A 26,302-nucleotide genomic window follows, 5' to 3' on the forward strand; every position below is an offset into this window, starting at 1 on the left:
ATTACCTTTTTTTGACAACATCACACAATGTAATACGTTTTGAAACTGAATACTCCGACGTATTCTGTGTCTCCTTTGCTAAAAAATACGGTATGCCGATTACCATGTAAGGAGATGATGACGTCAAGACAGATTTGTAGTGTGTTTGGTCCTGGATGGTGCACGAAGTTTTGTCAAGGTAGCTTGTGTATTTATTTCCTAAATGGGAGAGATTAGGGTCGATCTAAACGAAGGCCGAAGAATGTTATGATCCTCTAAGTGAGCTGAACTCTAACGCAAATGGTTGGATAATTTGGAGGATGTCTAGAATGATCTCGTCTCATTAAGATTATTTGGCGGTCAGTATTGAATTTCAACTGCGTCACAAGTTTGCGAAATGAGTATTCCGTCGAACGGTCAACGAACGATATTTTAGAAATCTGGAGACATGGCACATCGCATTTTTATTTTAATATTTTATATTTTATAAAAGATGTAAGAAGCAATGATTTTGTCGAAAATTCTGAAAAAAATATAGGAAGATTTGATCGCGAACACATTTTCACTTGGGGTCAACTAGCTCTGCGTACGATGCTGTGTGTTCCGCTACAGCTAATCGCCCCGCTCACCACAGCCCTGCAAAGACCCGTACGCGTACGTAGGGTCGGTGACTTCAAATCCATTTTGGGACTTGACGTAAAAAGCCAAATTACTGTCGAAATTCAGCGTTCTTGGGCCCAAGTCGTATCCCAGCCTACCTCAGCTACTCGATCGCTTCCAAAAATGACAGTCTTTTATTCACTTCTCGTAAAATAACCGTCGATGTCGGCAACTCTCTCGCTAGCCCTGCGTACGATGCTGTGTGTTAGCTGTAGCACATAGCATCGTACGCAGGGCTAGGGGTCAACATGGGGTCGCAGCCATGTTGCCTCAAAACTTATTTCTGTCTGCACTCAAAACTCAAAATGTCGGATATGAACCTGAAAAATCGATGCAATTTTGTCAAACTTCGGCGAAATTTCAGCATATAGACAAAATTTCATCTAGGTAAGTAAGGTAAATTTACTGAAATTTGATCGACAAATAATCCTGAGCTTGAACGTGACAGCTCGCCTTCTCCGGGAAGTCAATCATCCAGCTGCTCATACACAGTTGCCCATATGGCCAGGTTTATGAGATTGTTTTCAAGCGACGGCGGCAGACCGTACGGGGCTCTGGATATGAACCTACCGCTGGTGTAGCTGTAATAACTGTTGCGTTGTTTTTAGTGCCCACGGACGAAGTCCTGGGGGAGTTATAGGTTTGGTCATGTCAGTCCGTCCGTCCGTCCGTTCACGCAGATATCTCAGACATGCCCTGGTCAATTTCTTTCAAACTTTGCACAAGAATAGTACCCAACCCCATACAGATGCACGTCGATTTGTTTCACAATGCGATCGAATTTGGCCGTGTTAGAGGACTTTTAGTTTACACCTCCATAGACTCCCATGTATAAGGCAGTTCTCCATAGACTTTCATGTATAAGTCCAAGAAAAATAAAAATTTAGTTTCTCATCGTATTCATATTGCCTAAAGGATGCAGTGACACAGTTTTTTGTCCCCACGGATAAAGTCCAGGGGGCTTATAGATTGGGTCATATCCGTCCGTGAGTCCATCAGTGAGTCCATCGGTTCACGCAGATATCTCAGACATTTTGACAAAATATCATGTGACCTTGGTGACCTTTGACCTCAAATATACATTATTGTCCATAACTCAGTAACCACAAGTGCTAAACCTTTCATATTTGGTATGATGGGACACCTTATGACGCCACATATTGTACCTCATTAATTATGCGCATATCTAATTTTGAGCGAGCCAATAGAGCTAGAGGTCTGATTTTGGTATATAGGGATAAGTTAACAATATAATTTGTTTGACAAAACGTCACGTGACCTCAATGACCTTTGACATCAAATATACATATTTGTCCACAACTCAGTAACCACAAGTGCTACACCCTTCATATTTGGTATGATAGGACACCTTATGACACCATATATTGTACCTCATTAATTATGCGCATATCTTATTTTGAGCGAGCCAATAGAGCTAGAGGTCTGATTTTTGGTATATAGGAATAACTTAGCAATACAATTATTATGACAAAATGTGACGTGACCTCAATGACCTTTGACCTCAAATATATATATTTGTCCACAACTCAGTAACCACAAGTGCTACATCCTTCATATTTGGTATGATAAGACACCTAACGACACCACATATTGTACCTTATTAATTATGCGCATATCTAATTTTGAGCGAGCCAATAGAGCTAGATGTCTGATTTTTGGTATATAGGAATAACTTAGCAATACAATTATTTTGACAAAATGTCACGTGACCTCAATGACCTTTGACCTCAAATATATATATTTGTCCACAACTCAGTAACCACAAGTGCTACACCCTACATATTTGGTATGATGGGACACCTTATGACACCACATATTGTACCTCATTAATTATGCGCATATCTAATTCTGAGCAAGCCAATAGAGCTGGATGTCCGATTTTTGGTATATAGGGATAACTATAGGGTAGAAATCTAAATATGCCCATCTAAATATTAGACATCTACCATCGAGAACAAAAGAAATTTGCTGTAATTTGAATATTAAGGAGTTTAAGCAATTTCACTATAAATAAAGAACCCCTGCCTCAAACTCCACAAAAGTTGCTAGACATATTTTGCCGTTGTCATGCCATTGCTTCGTTTAATAACCAGTTAATCAAATGCCTAATTGACAGGAGGAAATTCAAGACCATATTTGAATAGTAGTATATATTGTCCTCAAAATTACTCTATCTCGGCCCAAGTTACTCATTGCCTTCAGCAATATGCCTTGTTATTGTTGTATTTGTATTTTGTAGGGAAATTTGTGAAACCAGCAAATTTGTCTTGCTTTATTCAAAATTGTAACTGTCTAACAAAAAGTAATATCACAGTGGTTTGCGTTGACCCATTGGCAATTGGCAAACTAAACACATTTTCTAAATTGAGGTGTTGTCAACACTGTCAGGTGTATACTATCAGCGAAGCCGTAATATGAGTCGATCATAGAGGCACCAATTCTGCAAAAGTTGATGAAACGTTGTCTGGTAGGAGGTCAGACGTCGTAAAAACAGGACCACCACATATGTCCACGCACTGTCAAAGTCTAATCACTTGCTTTCAGTGTAGTTGTGACGTCTGGCCTCCTACAAGACAATGTTTCAACTTAGGCAGTGTTGATTTCTCTGTAATCGACTTGAATTACTGCTCGCCTGGTAGTTACACCTGACAGTGTTGGCAACACCTTAATTTAGAAAATATGTCTTGTTCGCACAATGTGAATGCGTCAAAGCAAACAACTGTATTTCATTACTCCACATGTAGGGTTGTCAACCTGGTGTAACAGTCATTGCACCAATGTGCAATTGGTGTAAGTGTGTGCATAATTGTGTCTTTAAATAGAAGCAGTGGTTTTGCCGATTAGCCCTACATTTTCCGTGCCCACCAAGTCTAAATCTGCGTGGGGGAAGCTGTCATGTGCACTTTTGCAATTGTAACTATCCTATTCTAATCAAGTACATTTATGGCAATTATCAAAGATATCTAAAGGTACAGAAATGTCTCGTCTTGGTGGAAAAAAATTGTCAATAGTTTGCCGATAGACTCCCATGTATTATAATTTGATATTTATAGACGAAGTGTGATATTGGCCATATCTAGCTAGGCTTCTTATAGTTGCCCAAAAATGATTACCCTTCCCAAAAGGCATGCGAGAAATTTTGTGATTCTTCCAAAATGCTTGCGCGAAAAATTGCAACCCATCCCTTTCCATTGTGTAATTTCTGTCCATTCCAAAACTACAATCGCGTGCCGCCACAACAAGATATATTACTCGTGAATTAAACTTAGCAACGGAAAGTTATCTACATATTTGAAGCTACAAGACAGATCACAGGCTACCTTTACCGAAACAGTGGGTGTGGGTCAGGGTGGGTGTGTAATATTTTTGTTTTCAAGGAATACGGAACAAGAAAATATGTAAATACATTATATTTGACATTGTCAGCTTCTATCCATCTATATCTAAAGAACTCTTACGGAATTAGCTCGATTTTTCAAATAAACACTTCGGTTCAAAATAAAGTGGTTAATGTCATTGTGCTCTCAAGAAAACCCTTCTCTTTGACAACATATCATCCTGGATTAAAATGGAGGATAATTTGTATTAATATTCAATGCCACAGTGTGTAGCTTCGACTGTGCTGAAGTATCTGAATTGGTGGGCCTTAACATCCTGAGCACCCTAGCAAAGAATTTTGACACATATCGAATTGGCTTACACGAGATGACGGGCTGGAAGCATTTTAAGCGATGAAAATCTGTGATCAGTACGACGAGAAATGAGAAAGAAACGAAGCTCTCTGCCTTTACATATTCTATTATTCATTTATAGTATTGACCATAGAAAATAAAATTTACTGATAACTTGATTGGAAATAGTTTGGGATAACTGGATGGTGAAGTAATGTCGATTTAATCCAAAAAATATAATCTCATCCGCTTTTTTTAAGTTACACATTTGTAAAGTTGCAACATTTAGCTATAACGATTTAACAATTTTGAAAAACATGAAGATCCAATTATCTCAATTTAGTTTTAATCGTGTTTGATCTGTAATTCTTAGAGAGTGATAAATCTTGCATTGTGATGAAGTATTACCAACCAAACGTAAACTCTTTTTCATTCTTTTGTAGATTTGTCATTAAGAAATATTCCAGTGACTTGGTCAGCAGGAAATGAAGTCTTCGCCAATATCTATTGCGCACAGTGCAATGGTTTAAAGCAATCGGATTTGGTCATGTGGAATGTTTCGATAAAATGGAAAGGCGGATTTTCTGGATTCGAGAATGCAAATCAGACTGGTGATGAGATCGGGAACATAGTGAACGCTAGCCGTGAAATATTAGAGCATCTAATCTCTGTACTCACCTTTGAGGGTACTCCAGATACATTTCTGCGATTATGTATCTATGATGTCATAGATACCTGTCGGTCGTCTTCATACGATAATAAATCAGAACTTCAGAGTATGCAGCGGGCGTGCGAATCGCGCCACTCAATTGTCACCCCAGCATTTGACCTGACCACTGCATATAAAAATTCCGCATGTGCCATTTGCAACGGTGAAGTTGCTTGGCAAATTAGATGTGGTATACGTTTGTCTTTCTCAGAAAAATGGGTATACACTTACAGCCTCTTATTTGACATAAATCCATATGGGCATATGAATGTAGAATATAATGCACAATCCAGCGTAAAATTTAGTTTTTCGCACGATTTTCAGTGCTCCGAGGACCAGATATTTGATCCGGTGTCACAAACTTGTCTATCATATCAATATACAAAACAGGGTATCAGTAATATGACGTATTTTGGAAGAATTATCAATGATAGCGCTTTACACAATATGACAGATGCTATAACATCCGATGGCGAGTTATCTTATATTGATGCAATTGCTAGATTTCGTCAGAGATGTCCAATATATACTAATTGGTTATTACTCAATAATTCTTATTTCTATGTTAACGGAAACACTCTAGTATTCCAATTAGAGGGTGAAATATTTCAAACTGAAGTATTTGAAAGGCATGCCAATGGATCAATGGCTTTGATTTGTTTGCTCACGGTTATCACTGCCGACAACATTCTAGTGTGGATAACGATTTCTTTTTCGATTCTGTCTATCGTCTTTCTTGTGTTGCACTTGATTTTATACGGAAGAGATACTACAATGCATACTTTTCCGGGCAAGCTGGTGATCAATATGGTGATTTCAATGATGTTTGCACAGGTGATTTTTCTGTCAAGCATGGGTCTAAGTGAAGTACAAGGACTGTGTTTCTCTGTAGCAGTGTTGTTGCACTATTCGTGGTTGGCGAATTTCTTGTGGATGGCAGTGGTTAGTTTTGATATCTGTCGAACGTTTCGATCGGTCAACAAAACACTGCATGTGACGCAAAATGACAGAAGGTTTGTCTTTTACTGTCTCAGTGGTTGGCTGTTTCCTGCTGTTGTCGTTGCAGTTTGCATCGTTTTGGATATCACTGAAATCGTGAACTTTCGTGTAGGCTATGCCGAGGACAGCATCTGCTGGATACGTCAACCCTTGGCTCTCTACATATTTTTCATCTTTCCTGTTGTGACAATCGTAGCCTTCAACACAGTCTGTTTCATCCTTACTATTTACTATGTAAGACGTGGCTCTGTGCAGACCACGCATAATGGATGGATGCGTTATTTAGGCGTGTGTGTTAAAATATTCACCATCGCTGGCTGTGTTTGGGGTTTAGCCCTGGCCGAGATACTCGTGGAAAATTATATTCTCAGCATAATTGTCAATATTACAAGCTCTCTCCAAGGAGTATTTGTGTTTGCTGTGTTTCATCTGGGAAATTGTACAAAAAGTGTTTGCGTTCCGGAGAATAAAATAAATTACTTCATTTGCGTAAATATGAAGGTTGCTCTTACATTCTGCCAGCAGTCGAGCTACGTTTTGAATTAACCACTTTGTTAATCTTGAATCTATTGCAACATACTTTCAAGTTTGTTGTAACCTTTATTTTGAAAAGGGAATTATTGTCCGATGTTTGGGGATAGGAAATCACTGCTCAGCACACAGCGGAAAGTCGGCAAGATGTGTCCATATATCATGCTACCTAGCCTTACTGTGTTTGCTTCTGTGAATTACAGGAAAGTCGCCCTACTGCTCTGAAATTATGTTCAGGTTGTAACTCTACCTTTTTTCCGATACGCAAGTACACTTTATTTACCGGGAGTAGCAGTTTCATGTCATAAGCAATGTCTTGATGAAGAGCTGTTGGAAGGCAGTGACGCAACGCTATTAAATGGTATTCTGATGCAGGCCTTGCCTGTACAGAACTACTTGTGCATGCGTCAAACATCTCGTTTGTCCTATAATTATTCCTTGTAACTCTCCGAAAAGCTTACAGATAGACGGTGTTGCGATTCATTTATCCTGAACCCTGAAATATAAAGGGAGACCTGACCTTCAAAAAAGCGACATCGAAAATCTTTGGATTCAACTCTACTTCACAACCTTAAAAAATCAATCCTCCTTGGTACCGTGTAGGCCTCCAAATTCCACTGTCGCATGGCTTACTACTTTTGAGTATTCGATGGACTGAATGATCAGCGAAAACTTTGAAACGATTATTATGGGTGACTTTAACGTAGACGTTTTAAATGAAATATAAATTGTAAAGAATACACACCAATTTGTAATTCATTTGGGTCAGTAAATATGATCTGCCCACCACGGTGATGAATAATTCTAGTACTGGTGTTGATCACATTTGGACGACAGACTCTGGAAAGATAATTCATGCTGGGGTAGCATGTGTTGGCCTTAGCGATCACCATCCCGCCTTTATTATGAGACAAACTTCAAGCACAGCTATTTGTGAAGGCAAACACAAAATTAAATACAGATATACGAAGCAATTTGATTAAGAAACATTTTTTAGAGATCTTGCAGAAGTTCCTTTGTCAATTGTCAACAGTTTAGATAATATCACTGGTATGTTATACTCATGGAATGAGCTGTTTTCGGTGTTGTGAATGTACATTGTTAAAAGATTCAGACAAACGATTTAAAAAAAAAAATTTGATATAAATTCCAACAAATCCACTGGTTAACGTCATCAGTTCAAGATTTTTGAAAATTGGCGCAGGTAACATCACACCGAGTGTCACGGCTCTTTCTAATTATGTCATCACACAAGTAATTTTCCAAGCCAATGGAAGTCCGCTAAAGAAACTCTTCTGTTCAAAAGGGTATTAAAGATAACGTCTCAAAGTACAGACCTAAAGCTAGTCCTTCCTGCTCTGTCAAATTGTTAGAAAGACATGTACTTGGTAATAAATGTCTTTCATTTCACAATTTATTGTCAGATAGTCAATCACGTTTTCGTAAGTTTCACTCTTGTCAAACAGCTTTAATTAACTTTACAAACTCATGGAAGCAGGCAATCGCTAGCGGAAATCTGATAGGCGTTTTACTTGTTGATTTTGATAAAGGCTTTCGATCAAGTTCATCACGATATTTCACTTCAGAAACCAAGACTTTCTTGTTTTTCAAAGCAGACAATGGGCGTTTACACTTCATGCCTGGCAAACAGAGCTCGGTTGGTTTCTTTTAATGAAACCCTGAGTGATTTTCTGCCTGTCAGTATAGGCGTACCACAGGGATCTATTTTAGGACCCCTGTTTTCCTCCATTCATAGATGACCTCCCGCTGGCTTCTGAAAATTCTGGTATGTATATATAAACTGATGACACAGCAGCTCAGGTGATTACTCCCAACTTGAAACCAACCGAGTAGAGACACGAATCTTATCACACGCTCTGGCGACCCAAAATATCATTCGTGCTAATTCACAGAAAACTATGGTTATTGTCATTGGGACAACACAGAAAAAGCCAGAGGTGAAAATCACATCGATGTAATGTGTGGTACTTTAATTTTGTAACCTATGCAAAAACTTGTTGGGCGAAACCATTGACGACACCCTAAATTGGGAAAAGCTAGTCAATGCAGTTTTTAGTAGGGTGAGCCATTAAATCACTGCACCTTAAACTTATTCGTCCTTTATTAACTCAGAAAAACTAAGATGACATTTTATAATTGTTTTATATTACCGCATTTTGACAACTGTCCTAAGATATAAGGTAATTGATACAACACACTACTTTGAAAGATTACTGAAAGCTGTAGCCAGAGTAATTTTAGATTCTGATTTCCTGGTCGTTATTTATTTGAAGTTTTAAATTGGTTACCGTTTAGGAAAAGGATAGTTTCTAATGAATCAGTCTTAATGTACAAAGTCCAAAATAATTTTATCTCCTCATTATTTGAATATTTTCAGAAGTGTCCCGAACGTACACAGTCGTAGTACAAGATCTGCATGAACCAGCAGATGGCTTTCTTGATTTTGCCGTCTGTTACTTGCCGTCTGTTACTTGCTGTCTTAATGCACTTTATACATATTATTATATTGTATTTTATATATATATATATATATATATATATATATATATATATATATATATATATATATATATATATGTGTGTGTATAATATATGAACAAAAAGATACAATATGTACATAAAAGATATATATAATATATATATATATATATATATATATACATGTATATGTATATATACATATCTTTAATGTACATATATATATCTCTCTGTTGCATCTCGACACTGTGAGAAAAGCCTTTAGCTTAACAGTCTGTCTAGTTAAAAAAAAAAATATCATCATCATCATCATCATCATCATCATCATCATCATCATCGTTGTTGTTATTATTATTATTATTATTATTATTATTATTATTATTATTATTATTATTATTTATACAGAAAAGTACGGACACAGTATAGGATCATTATCAACGTTTTTTTCTGTAAAGTTAAATCTGTCAGTAATGCCTACGATTAATTACAGAAGCCGATGAATAACATACAACATAATACGCTTTCTGAGCGATTTAGTCAAAATGGAAGGCACCCTCAACTACTTTACTTTTTGGATCATTCATTGTGTTAGAGAAGTACTCATCCCACCATATTTTGTAGTGTAGTGTAGTGTAGTGTAGTATAGTGTAGTGTAGTGTAGTGTAGTGTAGTGTAGTGTAGTGTAGTGTAGTGTAGTGTAGTGTAGTGTAGTGTAGTGTAGTGTAGCGTAGTGTAGTTTAGTTTAGTGTAGTGTAGTTTAGTGTAGTGTAGTGTAGTGTAGTGTAGTGTAGTGTAGTGTAGTGTAGTGTAGTGTAGTGTAGTGTAGTGTAGTGTAGTGTAGTGTAGTGTAGTGTAGTGTAATGTAGTGTAATGTAGTGTGTGTGGTGTGGAGTGATGTGGAGTGGTTTGGTGTGGTGTGACAGAGTGGAGTTGAGTGGGGTGTAGTGTAATGTTGTGTAGAGCAGTGTAGTGTAGTTTAGTTTATTGTAGTAAAGTGTAGCGTATTGATGTGTAGTGTTTTGTACTGTACAGTAAGGTGTGGTAAAGTGTAAGTAAATGTAGAGTAAGTTAAGGTTTTTGTAGTGTGGTGTAGTATAGTATAGTCCAGTGTAGTATAGTGTAGTATAGTGTAGTGTAGTGTAGTGTGGCGTGGTGTAGTGTGGCGTGGTGTGGTGAGGTGTGGTGGATTGGAGTGGAGTGGATTGTAGTGTAGTGTAATGTAGTGTAGTGTAGTGTAGTGTAGTGTAGTGTAGTGAAGTGTAGTGAAGTGTAGTGTAGTGTAGTGTAGTGAAGTGTAGTGAAGTGTAGTGTAGTATAGGTAATGTAGTGTAGTACAGTGTAGTGTGGTGTGGTGTGGTCAGGTGTGGTGGATAGAAGTGGAGTGGACTGTAGTGTAGTGTAGTGCAGTGTAGTGTAGTGTAGTGTAGTGTAGTGTAGTGTAGTGTAGTGTAGTGTAGTGTAGTGTAGTGAGTGTGTAGTGTAGTGTAGTGTAGTGTTCTGTTGTGTAGTGTAATTTATTATAGTAATATGTAGCGTATTGATGTTTAGTGTTGTGCATTGCACAGTAGTGTGGTAAAGAGTAGGTACATTTAGGATAATTTTCGGATTTTTTTTCTGTCGTGAAGAGTTGCGTAGAGTAGTGTAGCAAAGTGTAGTGTAAATGTTATGCATTGCACAGTAATGCGGTAAAGAGTAGGTACATTTAGAATTGTTTTAGTTTTTTTGTGTAGTGTAGTGTACTGTACTGTAGTGTAGTATATTGTTATGCATTGTACAGAAATGCGTTATAGTGTAGTGAAGTGAAGGATAGTGTAGGTTAATGCAATGTGGCATTGTGTAGTGTTGCATAGTGTAGTGTAGTGTTATGCATTGTACAGTTATGTTTGGTGCAGTGAAGTGTAGTGCGGTGTAGTGTTGTGTGCTGTGTTCGCCTTTGTTGCGTTGTATTGTATCGTATTGTATGGACTCATATTACACTGCATTCGATTGCATTGTCTGTGTTTTCTTGTCTTGTCTTGTCTTGCCTTGAAATGTGTTGTATTGTATTGGATTGTATTGCACTTTATTTTCCTTTATTGTGTAAACAGTATAGAAGCAAAGTCCCTGTTAAAGTTTAATATTTATATTGTCATTATTTTGAAGCCGTTTATTGCATTATCCTGAAGTTTGTCTAAGATTATTAAACATCTTGCAACATGCTGACACCTTCCACTTAGGTGAAGTTGCTCCTATATATGCTTTGACTCTGTTTTTGGCATTAGATTTTCCTTAAGCACATTGCATTTGTTCACTTTCCTCTATGTTATATTAGACTTTTTATAAGAAACATTTTATTGAATGTGAATTTGCATTCACTTTATTTAATGAACCTTTATAGTTGTCGTTTGACTCTTTGTCGATTGAGGCGTCGGGAATACTTAAGCCCAAGAAATTGACCTACTTGATACATAAACCAAACCTTTCATATATATGACGATATATCACTTGCTATAGCTTGTGGTGTATACAATTCATAACTACTGTGAAAGGAGATAGAGCCTGTTACTCATATGAAGACTTTTGTGCAAGATACGTCTCTCCTTTTCATAAAAGCTAATGAGACAGGGGTTCTTTACTATGTGAAAGATTGCAAGAACTGTATTCGATATGTCATTTATTTTACTCAATTTGTGAGTGATAGCATTCTTTGCTTCAATTTTCAATAGCATTTTGGAGGTTTGCCAAATTGTGCTACTCTTTGTTCAATAATTACGGATGTATCAAACTAAAATTTGCATTACCTTGCATTTAATGAGACTTTATATTCACTTCTTGACTCTTTGTCAATGACAGAATACTTTGGCCTTGGACATTTACCAACCGTCAGCGTACGCATGCAGACCCTTTCTGGATATATGGTACCATCACTAAGAAGTGGTTCAAGAGGTCCCTATTTTTACTGTCAGTTTTATTTGTATCTTGGACCTGGTAATATGTTTAGCTTGAATTATAGTGAATATATCGGAACTGTTTTGATGCTATATTCCCTATGCCTAGCCTTAGTGTTTGTTCGAGATCGCTAAATTTAATGGATTGATATCATCAACTTAAAATTATGCTATAATTATCTCTATGATGTGAACATTTATGGTATTAATTGTAATAAATTTTAATGTTCCACCGACATGTCTCCAAATCTTAGGTTATATGTATATAGTGCTAAAAATCTATCTCGAACACTTTAAGGTGTAATAACATTCGTGGTATTATTAGATAACGTGGTATGAACTCTAATAATTTCTGCGAATACACTATTTTTGTACGGAATGGGGATGTGAGCAAGGTTCTGAGTCAGTATAAATAACTGGATCGACACCCGAATCAGCGTTCAACCGCTTGATTGAGTAGAACTCAACAACACTGAACTAGTACTGAACAGTAACATCTAGAACATGAGAAAAATATCCGTTTTTGGCGGGATACCTCAACGTCACAAACTCGATGTGATTGGCTATGAATACTGAAAGCTTATTTGCTATCATAGTTCAAAGTCTGAATCCGCCCAACAAGTCCACGAAATAAACTTTCATCTCCGATATTTTTCCCAGGCCGCGGAATTTATGAGAAATAGCTCAATCAATAAATCGAATGAAAATACGAAGATGACTTTATCTTAACACAAACTGAAATGCTGAAATGTGTCTTTACCAAGTTCTTGTAATGCACATGAGAGCAAGAGTTAACTTCTAATGGGTAAAGTTTGTTCACGGGTCTACTTGTATGTCCCATAGCTGTCTTAATTTCCGCTGATCTCACAATGTGTCGCGTCCGTAGTTGAGTCTTTCAACTTTAGCCAAACTCCAATTAACGCGTCGCGTTACGTCGTCCTGCTCCAACCTTGATGGCATTTACAGTTTTCCCTGATAAGTTATGGCTCTCGCGTAGAGCTGGTAAATACTCCGACACCCATCGACGCCAGGGTCGCGTATGAAGTGTAGTTAGCAGAGTATAGCGTTTGGTTAACTCATCGTGGTTGCCACATGTACGATCGGAAAGTTCGTCATCGTCAACAGATGGCAACGAAGTCAAGGGACGACCATGCAATAGATGAGCTTGAGTTAACGCTACATTGTCTATAGCGTCGGCAGAGACGTAAGTTATCGGTCGGTCGTTCAGCATTGCCTCGACTTCAGTTAGCAGGGTGTTCAGCTCATCGTAGGTTACATACGCACGTCCAAGAGTTTTCTTTATGGCGTTCTTCGTTAGCCCAATCAATAGCTCAACCCCCCAACCATGGGGCTCGTTTGGGTATGAATTTCCATTGAACGCGTCTATTCGCCAAGAAGTCCTTCACTTCAGGCGCGTCGAATGATCGATTCAATTCGTCTGATGCTGATATGAAGTTAGACGCGTTGTCAGAAATCATTTTACTTGGAAGTGAACTTCTCGCCGCAAAAACGTCGGAATGCTTGCAGGAAACCTCTCGACGATAAGTAAGTGACTAGCTCTAAATGAACCACCTGTGTTACTGCACAGGTGAATAGACACGCGTACACCTTTGTGTCACGTACAGTTTTCGTAGATTTGATGTACAAAGCTCCAGTAAAGTCTACTCCTGTCACAGTAAACGGTGGTGTAATGTTCACACGTTCTGTTTGGAGAGGTATCTGTACCGGATATGTATACGAAGTTCCGCTTATCTTACGGCATGTAACGCACCTTCTCAGGAGAAACCTCGCAGTATGTCGCAGTTTCGGGATCCAAAATCGCTGCTGTAAGTTGGTTACAGTTGACTGGACTCCAGCGTGAAGAAGTTGTGAATGTGCGTCAAGAATTAGGAGATAGGTGAACCGATGATTGTTTGGCAATAAAATCGGGAATTTCGTATCGTAGCCGATAGGCGCGTTCTGTAATCTTCCATCGCATCTCAGTATTCCGCTTTCGTCAGCGAAAAGTTTCAGCTGTTTCTCTGTTGTAGCAAACTGTCTTTTCTGTTGCACTGAACGTCTGCCGTAAGTCTCTTGTTGGATATGTTTGATCCAAACGTGTTCCGCGTGTTGTATTTCATCTGCAGTGATGGGTCCGCGTTTCCGAACAGCTGATTTCTTCAAATTCGAGACGAATCTTAAGACCAAGGCAGACACGCGAAGGAGTTTTGGCAGTTTGCTGCATCTGTTCGCGTCCACGATGAATTGTATACCAGTCGCTGGCATTTCGCGTTCTGGTTCGTTGACAATTTTGTTATCTCCCGTCTGATCTGAGTTAGCAAGGAGATCGTCGTCTCTTGCAGTTGACAGTGAAACGTGGTGTATGGCACTGTCAAACAGTTCGCTGATTGGCCAGTCGCCGCGGTGTAACCAAGAGGGTCCATTCCACCAAAATTTGTTTTTCTCTAGAATACGCGCAGATATCCCTTTGGTTAGCAAATCTGCTGGATTTTCCTTTGTAGGACAGTATTTAGCGGTGCAGGAAATTCCTCTGACTTCCTTAAAACGATAGGCAATAAAGACTGGAAGTTTCTTGTCGCTGTTCAACAGTGTAGAACTATCTCGCTGTCTGACCATAAAGTACACTGTTGAATATGTAGTTTATCCATAAATGTGTTTCACAAGAACTTGATTAGCCTCGAGCCAACCAAGGCAGCCATCAACTCCAACTGTGGTAGAGTTAGTTTTTTTGAGAGGTGCAACTCGAGTTTTGGCCATTATGATTGCGGTCTCGTTGCCATGACGAAGGTATGCGACCGCACAATATGCCTTCTTGCTTGTATCGGCAAACACGTGTAAGTCGTAGTCTTGACTGTCAGGCTGAGTGGAAGGATGGAAGAACTGACACCTGAATTTTAACTCTGCAGTTTTACTGATATAATGCACTATATCTGTCCACTGTTTACACATTTCGTTACCAAGGGTTCATCCCAGGCCAATCCTTCTTCCATAATTGCTGTATGAACACCTTTCCTTGACATGAACTGGAGAGAGGTAGGCAAGCGGGTCGTACAAGCTCGCTGTGGTTCTGACGACTTCACGTTTCGTGGTGAGACTATCGACTTGTTTGTGATCTTTCTTGGCGTACGTTAGTTCATCTGTTTCGGTCAACCAACGAAACACGAGCGCATTCACGGTAGTGTCCGGTTCGAGTTTATTGCCTCTTTCTGCAAACACGCGAATGTCTTCACAGTTACAGGACCAGCTTCGCAGATTGAATCCACACGATTCAAACAGGTGCTTTGACTCTTTGATAGTATTTGACCGCTTCCTTGTTGCTGTCGGTTCCGGTTAGGATAGCATCCACGTAAATATTGTTCTCGAGGTTGGTCGAAGTTGGAGTGCGTTCGCGAGATTCTTAAAGTGGGTCTTTACAACCGCGTTGAGGATGAATGGGGAGCTGACGGCGCCAAAGAGTATCACCTTGAAACGATACGTTTTGAACGGACAGTCCGGGTTCATTGGTTCGGATAACCACAAGAACTTTGTAAACCGACGGTCACTTTCATCCAATCGTACGTGTAGAAAGGCCTTTTCGATGTCGCTCGAAAAGGCGATGTGGTTTACCCGAAATCGAAGTAGAATTTGCGTTAGGTCGTTCAATAGCGGCGGGCCCGTTAGTAGGCAATCGTTCAAACTTGGAGAATCGGTCGACTGCTTGCAACTACAGTCATAAACAATCCGTATTGGCGTCGTGGCCGAATCTTTCTTGACTGGGTGATGTGGCAGATAGTGGCCATTGATTTCAGGAGATGTGGACACAGAAGGGAGAAGACCATCGTACATAATCAAGAAGTTGAAATTGTATCACTTTATGCTTATCTGGGTTATTAAAATGGGATTATAACACTGATGCCATAGTGAAAAAGGGTCAGCAGCGCTTATACTTTAAACGTTAAAATGACTGTTTCAAGGAGATGACCAGGAAGACTTAGGAAAAACACATGGCAGACGCTAAGTTGCACATGTTAACCCTGGCATCAGTAGGATTATCATATACCAAATGATGCGTTAGAAGAATAGAGAATATCACGATAAATAACTGCGCAATGGCGTGGCAGGCAAAATGAATCAATAATTCAATCGATCAAACAACCAATCGCAATCTTGCATTCAAGCACCTATTAAAGAGCTACAGCTTGGATCAAGAGATGTTTGTGTAGTCGTGTTCTCGTTGTAATTAAGCTACAATTAATTATCCTTCCATAATATACTTTTAAACTGATAAGGAAACGTTACTTTTGTACGAAAATTGCGCTCTTTGATCTTTGATCCTGATTCAGTGAGAAATTAATGTACACTAAACAATTGTTAAGTGTAAAGCACAGGAGAAAGGATTTTAAGTTGTCTTTTCATCCAATTCACTCTTTCATAAACGAATGATAAATTTCAATTCTGCCATTTCGTGATTCAAACATTTTACAGTGTGAGTGAGTGAGAAAACACGGAGTTTGACAGCGGAAGAACATATTCACACGTTGAAGTTTAGAGCAACACCATAGTCGAGGCTTTTGAATTATACTATTTACATTGGTTTTATGTTCATACAACCGCTGTACATGTAATATCAAAGCTACACGTAACTTATGCTTTCTCTTGGCATAATCAGAGCGTTATCTTTGCTCGACTACTGGTCAGTGCCAAATACCATCGTCAATATCAGCAGTAACTGTGTACCCGTCTTCACGCTCATTTTCTTCCCACCCGCCTAAATCGGCAAGTTCAATGTTGACGATGTCCCAAAAAGGAACGACACAAATGCTCACCATACAGTCGGTTGAGAATTGTTAATGCATACAGAAGTTCGAAGGTCATAAGATGTAAATTCTTTGTTTTGTGAGCCTCTCAATTACAAGTTATTTGAGAGTAAAATATGCAGGGGACATTTAAAATTTTCTGCAATGTGATTGTTTAATATATTGGAAATCTTTTATGTTCACTTTTGTGAAAACAAAAGCCATAATACAGTATCACAAATGTATTACCACGTTGCTGTAATTATAGCCATGTAGCTTGAGCGACAACATATTTGACCGTGGACGTAACAGTTTCAAGCCAAATAGACGCGTAATGATACTCCCCGCGCTCATACACTCGCAGGCATTTCGGCTAACGAACGGAACCTCGGACTTGTTATCTGATTGTTAACAGGGTACATCAGTTGCAAAGTTCAGATGCCAAACCCAACGATTTTTTATAAACTACTACATTTTCTTAAATGGAAGACTGGCTCGGTCTTAAAAGGTTCTTAAGTTACACAAAAAGAGATGGGGTTTACAAAAAGTATGAAAGGGAAAGTATGAAACATACGGTCTGTCAGAGATATCCAAGCGAAACCCGTGCTTCATGTAATGGTAAGGTTGCGTGTACCCACAGTCCTTAGGTACCACACCAAAACAAAACCTTTCAGAAGACAAGTATGATGAGTCAAATTTCCAAGTGTCAAGAATCTATTGCTTGTATTCAGCAAGCCTGTATTCATGGGGACTCGTGGCATTCACGTGTAAACACGATTTGAAAGAAGACTGGGTCTGTATCCTCTGACAAGCACTCGAATTTCAAGGGTAAGAATATCTACATTCTGTTCACATTCATGGAATTTCTCGTCTCAGATAACGTCGAAAATGTACTTTTGCGGAAGTTGTTTTACTCGAAAATCTCAGATATGTACACTTTCAGAAATTTGAGTGCTTTAGTTACAGTGAAGCCAAGGTTTTTGATTCAGACACTAAATGCTTAGGCGAGAAATTATTTTCCGCTTTAAAGAATAAAAAGAAATGCATACTGGAATGGTTCAGTTGACATTTTATTCCTCGTGTCACACATTAGATTAACATTGAACACGTGATGAGTTAGTGATTTCTTAACGGATGCAACGTATCTAGAATTCGTCAAGTGCGGGTTTTGAAATTTCATACTTTATCATACTATAACATCATTCATTCATTTATTAAGAAATTACTAAGTGAGATAAAAAAAGCGGTGAAATTAGAATTTCAAATATTTTAAAAACAGTAGACCTACAGAAGAACCATGTTACAGTTGAAAACACGGCCTAAGGGACAGATAGTCGGTCTTCCAAACTTTAAAATTAGTTTTCTTTTTCTAATCTTCAACTTGGGGGGCTCATATTACGGCTCTTAAAGAACTATTTTCACTGTCTTAGTTTTTCGACGATCGAAAATTTTATGATATATATTTAATCAACCCCAAACGCCCGTAAAGCCTGAGAAAAACATGTTTGACTTAAGAAACCGAAAAATGTTTCACCTGTACTGTTGAGAGAATGCCAATGGGAAGTTGCATCCATCGTTATAATGAGTGCGGTCTCCGATAAAAGGGATGTTATCACAAATGTGGACGGAATTTCATTTTTATCGAAATGAATGGTGGCGTGCTAAAATTGTCAAAAACAATACAGAATATCGTGGTAGCAGATTTTCAGGAACTTCATCATGCTGCAAAGTTAAGATGCCGAATTCATCGTGGTGCCTGTTTCGTTTAATGCCATTCACCATATCACCAGTTACGACGCAGCTAGTCACTCCCGTGACGTTTGTCATCGACAGGTATCAGACAAATAGGTTTTCGCCATACAGAACTTCGACGCCTATGGGGTATATCAAATGAACAATGACGGACGATTTTCCAAAACAGGCTAAGTCGAAGCAAAGGGACTGACGAAGTAGTTCGTGATCTGCAGCTATTCCTATGGCATGATCTAGTGGCGACTTATCGACTTCTATATATTTAAGCATGCAAATTGAATCGTTTCCGGATCAATTATATACCTTTCAGACAATTAGAGTTGACGTACACTTCAATAAAGCAAATTGTGCAAGTTAAGCAACATACTACTTATAAAAGGACTACATCCATCGCATTAAGTGTCCGGAATAGTAGATTAAAAATAAAGCCGATCTCCGACGAGATGGCACCCGATTCAATATCATCACCAAAGCAAACAAAAGCTTGTACAGAAAGGCAATTAAATGTAGCCGCATTACTTTAATTTTATGAAATACGAAATACGATGCTAGCCTGCAATTAATTAAGATTTTACAGTGCAAAAAATGAATCGTTTAGCTGCCTTTTTACATTTAAGATTAATTTACAAAATGCAAGAAACTTTATTCTCTTGAGCTTACCTAATATCGGCAAGATTGCTATCAAGAGATTCCACAAGCCTGTTTCGAGAGAAGAAATGACACAGAATATTCATTGCCATGAGCGAACCGGTATTCTTATGCTCTTCGAAGCCATGAGAGGCGCCCCAAAGCAGTCTGTTTTTTAGGCTGCTGGAATAGTAAAACATACTGTTTTAGGGCGTCTCCCTGGCTTGAGGGAAAACAAACGTATGCTTTTCCCTAAACCAATCCAATTTTCTCGCCTAAAATGGAGAAATACCTCCACTATTTGTCTTGACTGCAGACGTAAACGTCGCTATTCCATTTTATTTGTTCCAGAATGGGCGCATGCGTAGATGGTGCTTTTAAACTTTATCATATATCAGTCGTGTAAAGTTTTGACCAATATATTAACAGTTTCTTGAACTAGTAACTTTAAATTGCGCTTTGCACGCGTGTATTAACCCAAACATCACACATTCCATGTAACGAATCAAGGCAGATTTTAAATGATCATGTTTCAACTTTCATTTTGACGTTGATGAAGGCAAACAGCAAGTTACCGGTCAACATTTTGCATAAGTTAACTGGTAAACAATCGTGAAAAACTATTGACTGAGTAAAAGTTCCATCTACGGATGTACACATTGTGGAATGTGCAAAACAGACTGCAGTATTGTCTGCGACCTAGACAAGAAATGATAGCTGAGGAATTTCAAGATCTTCCGGCGAGACAGTTTAATGAAGTACACATATTGATTGGCCATTTTTTGGTAACAGGATACGGTTTTCTCAAGGGCACGAGAGTCATCCAAGCCAATGTGTTTCTATCTGCCTGCGGCATTATGAAACCGACTGTTCAGAAGCGACTTTCAGGCCCTCGGGCAACAAACGTATGTTGTTACCCTCATAACCAACAAACTTAATAAAATAAACATCCCCTGTGATGTTTTTACAACCTAATAGGTTTTTCATGTGACATTTGGGTGTGATCGAGATTTTCAGCTCGATGACTCCGCTTTGGTAACACTTTCGTGTAAACTTAAGATCAGTGGCCAAGAGGATCGCTCTCTCTCTCCTACAAGTCAAAAAGTACACAATCGGACCTGGAGTTTGCACAATGTATGCTTCTTTTAGAAAATCGGAAATATTTTGCAACTGTGAACATGCATTTTACCGTCATTGTTTTCAATGGGTCATACTACAGTGATGCAAAACACTTTTTTTTTTTTTTTTTTTTTATTAGTTTTTTTTGAGTTACAGTAATGCTTTTACAAAGTTATGTTGATTAAATCTGGAAATATCTGGAAAGTTATACAATCAAAACAATTAAATAAATACCATACATTGTTATTGTTTGCATTGAATGTTTGGTCCTAAGTAACAAGTTTTAGGTATCCAGCCCATTTCTTTATGTGAAAGTCAAATTTGTTCTTTCTGTTTGCAATATTATACTCGATTTTTTGTATTGACTGTACATATTGTTTATAAGCTATAAATTCTATCTTAACCTTTTTACAACGACTAATGTATATAAACCTTTTACCAAGAAGAATAAGAAAGTTTACAAGACATGAGAGACTTGGATCTCCAAGAACAATTTGCCAACCTTTTAGTTTACTCTGCAACCCTAGTTTACAACCCCAAAGGAGAAAAAATTTATCCCAAAATAACATAACATATTCACATTCACATAACAAATGCAATAAAGTTTCCTCTTCCTGCTTGCAACATGTGCACAAAGCGCTTTCCACTCTTGGGGGTTTCATTTTATACAGTTTAACATTTGTCATTAAAATATTGTGAAGAATCTTAAATTGAAACTCACGAAGTTTTGTATCAGTAGTAATTTTCTGTGGCAACTGATAAAATTCACCCCAGGAGTTAAAATGCAAATCAAATATGTGAGAAAAATAATGTTCTGCTCGAGGTCTAATAAAAATATTCTCAATGATTTTTTCAGTGATCATTTTTGTCGTACATTTACTTAAAGCTACCGAATCATTCCCCAACTGTACTCTGGCTTCCCCTTCGGGTTCATGGAAATCTACATTTTGGCCCATTCTATTAGGTATGGCCTTCATTAACCCAAACCACCTCAGAATTGAAGACTGTGGAGCTCCCTTATTTCGAATATTTTCCCAACTGATTTTATGGCCATTCTCTGTGTAGAGTTGATCAAGATAATAAATGCCAATATTTGCGAAAATCCCGATAAAACACTGATTTACCCGCAATTAAAATATCTTTGTTATTCCAAATATTTTTCTCTGTGGAGAGACTTGGTCTAAAGAGGGCTGTTCTGTTTGCAACTCTGACCAAGTCTTTAACATGCTATGGAAAAACCAGTTACCTCTATGTTAAGTAAATCAATATTAAAATTACATTTCAACAATAAATTATACCTCCTATTGGATATAAAATTCTCTTCAAAAACAATTTCCATGGATGCTTTAAAGAATCATCACAATATCTCTTTATCCAATGACTCTCGCTGCTTTATATTTTGCATAAATATCTGGCATTTCCAGTCCCCATTTGCCTTTTTACCTATAACAGTGTGTCTCGCTATTTTGTCTGGGCCACGCCACAGAAATTTGTACAACATACCATTAATTTCCTTAAGTTTTACATTGGGAATATCTGTTATTGACATTACATACTGAACTTTAGACAGTCCCATTGATTTAATTATTTGTATCTTTCCCAGCAGTGTAAGATCCCTACTCTTCCAAAAATTGAGCGAAGTTTTTAATTTCTCGATTGGTCCTGCAATATTCATATTGGAAGCAGCTTCTTTGTCATATGAGATATAAATACCCACAATCTTGATTGGTTCTCTAGGCCATTTGACTTTAAGTGGCTTTTTCTTACACTTTTTCATTTTTCCAAGCCACAGTGCTTCTGACTTATCATAATTAATTTTCAAACCCGAAAAACTTTGAAATGCATTTAAGAGTGTAAACAGATTTTTCGCTGATCTCACATCCTTTAAAAAACATGTTCAGGTCATCAGCAAAGGAGGCATTCTTAATTTCCTTACCACAAATTTGAATACCTTTAATACCTTCTTGACTACGTAACTCTATCAAAAAAATTTCTAAACTAAGTATAAATAGTGCTGGGGATATGCTATCACCTTGTCTCACACCCCTACTCAATGGAAAGTATCCTGTAGTCGTACCTTTGTTCATAACACAACTTTCAATGTTAGTATATAAAGACTTCACCCAATGAATGAATGAATGTCCAAAATTAAATGCCTGAAGTGCTTTTAATAGGAAATCCCACTCCAAACTATCAAAAGCCTTCTCAAAATCGATTGTCAAAAGTATACCTGGTAAATTCATTTCATGTGTATAAGACATAATATTCTCAATTAAACGTATAACATCCCCTATATTCTATTGCTAACAAATGCTGATTGAGTTTCATGAATAATTTTGGAAGAACTTTTTCTAAACGCTTCGACAAACACTTTGTACAAATCTTGTAGTCCGTATTTAACAATGACACAGGTCTCCAGTTTTTGATATATCTACGATCCTTCCCCTTTTTTTCTAAAAGAGTAATTACACCCTGTCTTTGTGAGGGTGACATCTGCCCCTTTTCAAAACCGTTATTTAGAGCTGCGACCAATTTTGTACCCAGAATATGCCAAAACTGTTTGTAAAACTCTGCTGTTATCCCATCATTACCAGGTGTTTTGTTATTGGTAAATCTCTCATTGCAACTGTGGCTTCCTCTAAGGTAATTAACCCCTCACAGAAATCTGAATCCTCCTGGGACAGCTTTGGAATATTACAGTTATTATAAAATAAATTCTGATCAGTACCGTTATTCACATTGACAGACGGTATTTTTGAAGAGTACAGGTCCTGATAGAACTCTTTAATTTCTTGGTTTATCTCCATAGGATTAACAAGAATTAAATTTTCCTTCATGGAAAGTAATTATTAATCTGCAGCTTTTTGTAGTTTGCCTTTTCCAAACCTAAGAAATACTTGTTGTTCTTTTCCCCAAGTTCATACCAATTACACCTAGATCTAACAATACAACCCTCTGTAATATAGTCCATTTCAGTCTGTAAATCCTCTTTGACTAAGTTGTATTCCCGGGAAATTAGTTCATTCTCGGGGTCCGCTTCTAACCAATTTTCAATTTCTCTAATTCTTTGCTCAAGTTTTAAGATCTTAAGTCTTCTCTCTTTGGCCTTTCTTTTGCTATAGTTCATTGTACACTTCTTAATTTTAAACTTTACCCAGTCCCACTCTACAGCAGGATCAGTAATTTCAGGGTTACCTGTCCACTGAATAAGATTCTCTTCCATCAACTCTACATAGTTAGGATCCCTCAATAAACTGTTATTAAATTTCCAGTATGATGGTCCCCTTTTAGTCTGCTCCCACCTCATGGATAACACAATGGCAGAGTGGTCAGAGCAAACACATGGCACAATTGTTGCGTCTGTGATATCAGACTGTAAATTATCAGTTGTCAGAAAATAATCAATTCTACTCATAACTACATTTGGGTTGAATCGTTTCCATGTGAAGGATTTCTTGTTTGGGTTCAAAACTCTCCATACATCAATTAAGTCAAAAGTCTCCATTATTTCATTAAAACTCTTAATTGAATACTTCTAGGGTCTGGGTTTCCACCATATCGGTCTAACACCGTGTTTAAAGCAACGTTGTGGTCGCCTCCCCAAATAATATAAGCAAATGGGTCTGAGACAATATTCTTTAGTTTAGAAAGCAAGTCATTTAAAAAACTGACATGACTGCCCTGATTATTAGGTGCATATGAATTGACTAAAATAAAATGTTTTTCTGCTAAGTAAGTATCTATAATGACAAATCTTCCTTGTGGGTCAGTGATGGTATTTCTGATCTCAAAATCGATATTTCTAAAAATAGTCACCACACCTCTACTGAGGTTTGTACCATGGGAAAATTCCATATGACCATTAAGTTGACTTGTCCAATATTTTACGGAATCAATTGTACTGTGAGTTTCTTGCAACATAATGATATTGGCTTTACTATCTTTCAGCCATTTGAACACCTGTTTACGTTTCTTGAAACTACTAAGACCTCTTACATTCAATGACAGAACTTTGATGCAAACACTTTGTAAACGTCGATTGGAGGTTCTTTTGGCAATGTTACCGTGAAGGTAAACTGCACACTTAGCATTTTTGTAATATTAATTTGTTAAAACGCAGTCATTTTAATGATTGGTTTCGATTTCACAAGCGATCTAAAATCGAGACGCTTGACTCAAAGTGATAAGGTTTACCAAAATTGACCAGTATTTGGATTGTTAAGAACGATATTTTGTTTATTAAAATCACCGTAGGCAATTATTGAAAAGCAAAGGAATTTCGAGACTCCTCACGACAGCTGGCAGTAAAACAAATTTCAGTCAGTAATTATGTAGACGGTGTTTACCTTACTCGACAGATGTATAATCGTAACAAAGGACTCAGTAGAATTGCTGCACAATATTTGTAAAAATAACGATGTCAAGACTTGCACCATAGTTGTTCTTAAATTAACGTAGAGCGCTTTCAAACATGATTTGTACTGTCATGGGATAATAGGTATGCAAAATTCGCAGTGTATTTTTGGTTTATTCGAACGAACAATGCGCATTTTTCTCTTTGTAACCAACATTGCTAAAAATATCTTTTATTACGTAACCTAACTTCTTCATATTGTGCATAACTAAATACCTCACGCCTCCGACAGATCTAATTTTATGTTGTCAAACACAACGGTTTGTCAAAGTCATTATGCAATTTTTTGTTAATAATCGATGTTATCAATTCTTTTCGAAGTCGATTTCGCCGTATTCAATGTTACGTATCGCATTCAACGTTTCCATTTTTCTATTATCTGACACGACTTGTGTATTCTTATGCTATATGAGTTTTTTTTTTACAAAGATGTTATCTTTATTTCTCTACATTCGTTCTCCGGAAAGTGCAGTTGCAAACTTCTACAAAACAAAAGCATTTTAAATGTATCCCATGCCGACCCAAAAGATTCAACGGTAACATGGTAATGTCATAGCGGATCGCATAGTCATCACTTGACTGAATGTGACAAAAATACAACCATTTAACCAGACATCTTCGGGATTTTAAGTTGATAAAATATACATGTTTTACATTGGAAATACAGTAATAAAGTATGCCAAAAATCGATAAACCGCATAGATGGTTTAGTTATACTAAGGGAGCCGTAATAATTTATGGCCGGGGGGGGGGGGGGTCGAAGGGATTTCATCGGGAACGGAAATTTCGAGTACCCCCATGCCAACACTGATGAATTTTAGTAACCCCTCTCTAACACAGAAATTTTGACTGACCCCCCCCCGAGAAAAATTCATATATCAATACATGTATTTGTAAAATTTAAAAAAAATACAGCAATAGCACATTCCAACTCTTCCCCCACACAAAATGGCCAGCTTTAGATTATAACACATGCATAATACTATTAACACGATTGGAACTAATTTGGGATAGTTGGATTTTCATATTTTGCGAATTTCTCAAAAGTGTTGGGTACCATATAGCTGAATGTTGCAATATTGCAAAATATTACTCCTAAAAACAAGTGTGTATTATAAAAGGGAAAGCAGATGAGATAATATTTGTAGATTAAATCGACATTACTTCACAATCCAATTATCCCAAATTAGTTCCAATCATGTTTATTGTTCTCGATGTTCATCTACATATCTTAGATCAGCCCAATGTTTTGACACCTTTCACGAAGCGCGTATGTGATTTGATAAAATGGCTGTTCTTAGCATTTGTAATTACCCCAGGCCTGTGTACTGGTCAGACATCATGTTGCCTATACAATAGTAGTCCTAAACATAGACAGTAGAGGGGGGAGTCCCCCTCTACTATCTATGTTCTAAACTAAACTTCAAAAAGCTGTTACGCACAAATCGACATCAAATTGTTCAAGTTGGTGACGGTCATATCAGGTCGAAAAAGATAAAATTACAATTATAAAATTTGCAACAGACGTGTTTGGGCCGAATATAGAAAACTAAATTCCATGGTGTTCCACCAATCCACATAGTGGATCCGTGGAGTGAAAAACTATGATGTCCCCTGCA

The 26,302-nt window shown here is 37.7% G+C and overlaps 1 protein-coding gene across 1 annotated transcript; it reads right to left on the minus strand.

Annotated features, from left to right (window-relative positions):
* Positions 1–13,475: 13,475 nt before the first annotated feature.
* LOC139142870 (uncharacterized) lies at positions 13,476–14,612 on the minus strand. The gene has a single exon (XM_070713049.1). The coding sequence runs from the start codon at positions 14,610–14,612 to the stop codon at positions 13,476–13,478; it is 1,137 nt and encodes a 378-aa protein (XP_070569150.1).
* Positions 14,613–26,302: the final 11,690 nt, after the last annotated feature.

The sequence above is a fragment of the Ptychodera flava genome, chromosome 1 (assembly GCF_041260155.1).
Source record: "Ptychodera flava strain L36383 chromosome 1, AS_Pfla_20210202, whole genome shotgun sequence".
In the NCBI taxonomy this organism is placed as follows: Eukaryota; Metazoa; Hemichordata; class Enteropneusta; family Ptychoderidae; genus Ptychodera; species Ptychodera flava.